The sequence below is a fragment of the Borostomias antarcticus genome (genome assembly GCF_949987555.1).
Source record: "Borostomias antarcticus genome assembly, contig: scaffold_362, whole genome shotgun sequence".
NCBI lineage: Eukaryota > Metazoa > Chordata > Actinopteri > Stomiiformes > Stomiidae > Borostomias > Borostomias antarcticus.
Window position 1 is genome coordinate 1 of NW_028176426.1, and position 5,000 is coordinate 5,000.

The 5,000-nt window shown below is 52.4% G+C and overlaps 1 protein-coding gene across 1 annotated transcript in view; it reads right to left on the reverse strand.

Annotated features, from left to right (window-relative positions):
- Positions 1-1,105: 1,105 nt before the first annotated feature.
- The window catches only part of LOC311328547 (WD repeat-containing protein 7-like), a gene marked incomplete at its 5' end in the record, with an annotated part of 40,601 nt that continues 36,706 nt past the window's right edge, over positions 1,106-5,000 (reverse strand). Inside the window, 2 exons of the mRNA XM_084462498.1 lie at positions 1,106-1,416; positions 2,132-2,236. Of these exons, the coding sequence (XP_084318624.1) occupies positions 1,213-1,416; positions 2,132-2,236 (309 nt within the window). The remainder of the gene's footprint in view (positions 1,417-2,131; positions 2,237-5,000) is intronic.

The following is a 5,000-nucleotide window of genomic DNA, read 5'->3' on the forward strand; positions in this document are numbered from 1 at the left end:
TCCCTCTCTCTCTCTCTCTCTCTCTCCGTCTCTCTCTCTCTGTCTCTGTCTCCATCTCTCTCTCTCTCTCCCTCTCTCTCTCTCTCTCTCTCTCTCCCTCTCTCTCTCTCTCTCTCTGTGTCCATCTCTTCCTCACTATATCTTTTTTTTCCAGACCAACTGCCGAAAACACATTTTCTGAACCCATTACAGTGGACAGAAGAGAAAGATTAAGATCTTGCAAGGTTGCTTGACTGGGAAGGGGGGGGTTGGGGGGGGAGTCGAGGCCTTCAAAAGCTGTCTGACAAGATTGTGGAAAAATGTACTTTCTGGAGACGAGGGAAGTTGTGAAAAGCTTTGACACGCTTGGTCTTGCTGCAGGTGTGCTCAGCTGTTAGAGGCTTTTACACACAGAATGAAACACGCTGGGCACAGTAGGAAGGAAGGATGGAGACGAGACGAGAGGAGAGGAGAGGAGAGGAGAGGAGAGGAGAGGAGAGGAGAGGAGAGGAGAGGAGAGGAGAGGAGAGGAGAGGAGAGGAGAGGAGAGGAGAGGAGAAGAGAAGAGGAGAAGAGAAGAGAAGAGAAGAGAAGAGGAGGATAAGAGAAATCAGAATAAATAAAAAAACACAGATAATCAAACAGACAAACAAATCACAGACTCAGTACCAATAAGCTACAATATAAAGCATTTAGGATGGGATAGCATCTCTGATATATGATATGATTCTCTAGGGTCTAACAGTGATCACTCTGATCGAGTCTCCATTCAGTGATATACAGCTGAAACCCAGGGATGACAGGGATGAGGATGAGGAGGGTGTCCTAGTGCTCATGTGAGAAGCTGTGCATCGGTTGGCGGAGAAGTAACCAGCGGGATGCTCTCTCACACAAGCACGCACGCACGCACGCACGCGCGGGCGTTGGTTGAGGTGAGGCGGTATTAGGGAGGTGTGGTCGAGCTGTAATAAGCAGGCTTTGGGAGGAAGGAGGCGCAGCAGGGGTGTCACATTCACACACAGACCCAAGCGAGGGGTGCAGTTCGCCAGGACCGCCCCGGGAACAGCTCTGGAGAAACGCCAAGTCGGAGGAATGGATACAGTGTAAACAACAACAACAACAACGACAACGACAACAACAAAAGTGAGCAACACAAACGTAAACGAGGGTCTCCATAGTGTTGTCGGGTGGCGGTTCGTCGACCCGGTCCGTGACCCCGTGACCTCCGACCCCTCAGACCATGAAGCGGTGCTCCTTGCCGTCGTGCGCCATGAGGATGACGTTGCGGTTGGACGTCCAGATGAGGCGCGCCAGCCGCAGGGCATTCTGGGAGCCGGGGGAGGCGGGCTGGACAGGCGGCACCTGGTAGGTCTTGATGCAGCGCAGCTGGGGGGCGGAGTTTAGCATCCCGATACTGCCCAGGAGAGAGGTGTTCATCTGGGGGGGAGGGGGAGTGGGGAGGACAGGGGGAGGGAGGGAGGGGGGAGGACGGGGGGGTTAGAGCCAGGCTAGACACCAGCAGCCCTGCACTGTCTCTGAGGAAGTGTAGCTGAGAGGAGCTATTATTATTTGGCACCGACCTCAACGCCCCCCCCCCCCCCCCCCCCATCCCAAATCCCCATCCCCCAGACCCAGCCCAGTGTCTGTGTGAGCATGTGTGTGTCTGTGTGTGCGTGTGTGTCTGTGTGCGCATGTGTGTCTGTGTGTGTCTGTGTGCGCGTGTGTGTCTGTGTGTGTCTGTGTGCGCGTGTGTCTGTGTGTGTGTGTGTGTGTGTGTGCGTGCGGGTGTGCGCGTGTGTGTGTGTGTGCATGTGTGTCTGCGGGTGGGATCGGCAGACAGTCTGCAAACTCATTACCACGGGAGACGGTCGGCCGGCACTGCACTAGCGGTTTACGCTTACAGTAATGTCATTAGCCTCTGTGTGTGTGTGTGTGTGTGGAGGTAGACCTGGGAGGAGGGGGGGAAGGGGGGGGGGGCGGTGGCGTCCCTCCTCCCCCAGATGCATGCTGGGAAGGGTGCCGCACTGTAGGAGACGGTGCTGGAGCCACAGCTGATAGACGCCCACCACTCCATTAACCTCAGCGGGGAGGTTCCTCCATGTCCGGGATCAAACCGCTGCGTGTGTGTGTGTGTGTGTGTGTGTGTTCTCACCTGCCAGAAGGAGATGTGACTGTCTGCGTTGGAGTAGGTGGCCAGGTAGCGGCCGTCAGGGGCGAACGACACAGCGGTGATGGGACCCCTGTGACCATGGATGTTCTGTTACAGAGAGAGAGAGAGAGAGAGAGAGAGAGAGAGAGAGAGAGAGAGAGAGGGAGGGAGAGAGAAGAGAGAGGCAGACAGACACGGGAGGGAAAGAGAGAAATAGAGAGACAGTGAGAGAGAGATGAGAGAGAGTGGAGAGGAGAGGACAGGAGAGAGAGAGGAAGAGAGGAGAGAGGAGAGAGAGAGGGAGAGAGGAGAGGAGAGGAGAGGAGAGGAGAGGAGAGGAGAGGAGAGGAGAGGAGAGGAGAGGAGAGGAGAGGAGAGGAGAGGAGAGGAGAGGAGAGGAGAGAGAGAGGGAGAGAGGAGAGAGAGGAGAGAGAGAGAGAGAGAGAGAGAAAGCAGAGTTAGATGGTAAAGAACCACAGCAGACCGCAGTGCGCTTTCCGAGACCCACACAGCGTCACGCCGTTCAGGGCGGGCTGGGCTGGTCTGGAGACCACGCCATGGACTTCCTGCTTCCCAGAGTGGGCCGTCTCAATCCATGGACAGCACTGTACACCTCGGCCAATCAGCCCCTGGGACCAGCGGTCTTTAATCTTAAGAGCCTTTCACAGCTATGCCCTCAGTGACAGCGTGTGTTGATAACAGCCATGTGTCGGCTCTTCCTGGAACGGGCCAGACGCACACCGACGAGTCATAAATCATGCATGGCATGCTGGGAAACGTCCAGATGAACGGTCAGAACTGCTCAGATAGACACCGCTAACATGAGGGGCGAGGAAGGACAACCCCTTCCACCAAACAAACAAACAAACAAACAAACAAACAAACACTTAAATAAACATGACTAATTCTTCTAACATTATTAAAATGAATTATTTATGATATTAAACTAGGGACTGTGTAAGTGCAGAAAAGCGACTTCAACGAGATGAACGATCTCACACACACACACACACGCACACACAAAAGGTACATTTACAGTGCATGCACACACACACAGACATGCACACACACTCACACACACAAACTGCTTTTGTAAACACGCCGTATGAACAGAGTGTAGGTGGAGCTGAAGTAGCAAAGACAGCCAGCTGGTTGAGGAGTAAAATCAATATGAAACGGAGACAGGTTTGCTTCACCTCCTAGCTGGGTTATAAAACAACCAGGGGGGTAACTGAACTTTCCCAGCATGCAGTGCGCACCCTCTACGCCCAGAACCCTCGAGATTCGGGTTCAAAAACAGGTTATGGTAAAGACACCTGTATATTGACAATGCAAAGCAAGAGCGTGAATTTCATATACCGAGATTCGATTTCATATACCAGGATTCAAGAGGAGATTACGTTGTGTATACTGTCAGTCTGCCTGTCTGACACACATGCGCGTGCGCGCGCACACACGCACACACACACACACACACACACACACACACACACACACACACACACACACACACACACACGCTCTCGGTGTGGACTGACCTTGAGCAATGATTGGCGTATAGCCAGTATACTGAAGGATCTGTAAGTAATAGGGCAGTCAAAAAAAAAAAAAAGGTCGAAAAAAATTCGAATATATTTTTTAAAAAGAAGTTCGAACCTAAATTTGAGAGTTCAAATATTGTAATATTAATACACTTGTAGGTTATTGAATAAGTAGGCTAAACATTTATAGGCTACAATTTATTTACGGGCAATAATCCAATAATCCAGACCCAGCACCTTATCGAAAGATGAAAGTTACCACCTCAGCGAGGGGTAACAGTGTTCACAGTACAATATTACAGTCAAGGGTTATTTTATTAGGCTATTATATTCATGACAAATCTTTTTTTTAAACATAAATTCGAATATCTTTCGAACTCTTCTAAATTAATTTGCATATATTTGAACTCAATTTCATGGCACTTTTGAAAGCCCTAGTAAGTAAGTAAAGTTTATTTATTTATCTGTGCGGCTTATGTTGTCATGTGTTTCATCTCTTGATCACACCCCCCCCCCCTACGGATGGGCTGGCCCGCCCTAGGCTCCGCCCCTGACCCGCGACCGACCCAGGGAATCACAGCTCCTTAGTCCGGGGCTGTTCCCTTTCACCCTCCCCTGGATGACAGTTTTGGAGTAGGCGGGCTCTAGATACCTTTTCTAAGGCGATGTACCGGTTTAAGCCGATAAGTCTGAGGCGGCTGATCCAGGATCAGGTCTTAAAGATGGACTCTATCACCACCACTAGCAGTCTGGCAGAGAGCTGCTGATCCAGGATCAGGTCTTAGACTCTCCAAGCGCAGCAGGACCAGTAGGTAAAAACCAGCCTCTTTTCTCTTGTCCCGTGAGTGGACAGATGTGGGCCCCGGCGGGGCGCCTCTGCCCCCACAAAGCCCCCAGGCTCACAGTCCCGAGAGGGGACCGGGGGAACGGAGACGGCCCGGTCGTTGTGAGGGCCCCCCTCTCTCTCTCTCTGCTGCTGACAGCCCTGGGCTAGAGGGACTCACGCTGCGGCCGGCAGGCCCCCGAGAGCCTGTCGGAGACGACAGCCCTTCAGCAGTCCGGCCCCGGCGGACCAGACCAACTAGGGAGAGAGGGGGGGCTCCTCCTGGATGTAATAGCGCCGCGCCATGGGAGACTGGCGAGTGCTCAGAGAGGCACTTCGGTCCCAGATGGGCCGCTAATCTCCTCAGTGTGTGTGTGTGTGTGTGTGAGAGGGTATGTGTGTGTTTGTTTGAATTAGCTCTGTGTGTGTGTGTGTGTGTGTGTGTGTGTGTGTGTGTGTTTGTTTGAATCAGCTTTGTGGCTGTGTGTGTGTGTGTGTGTGTGTGTGT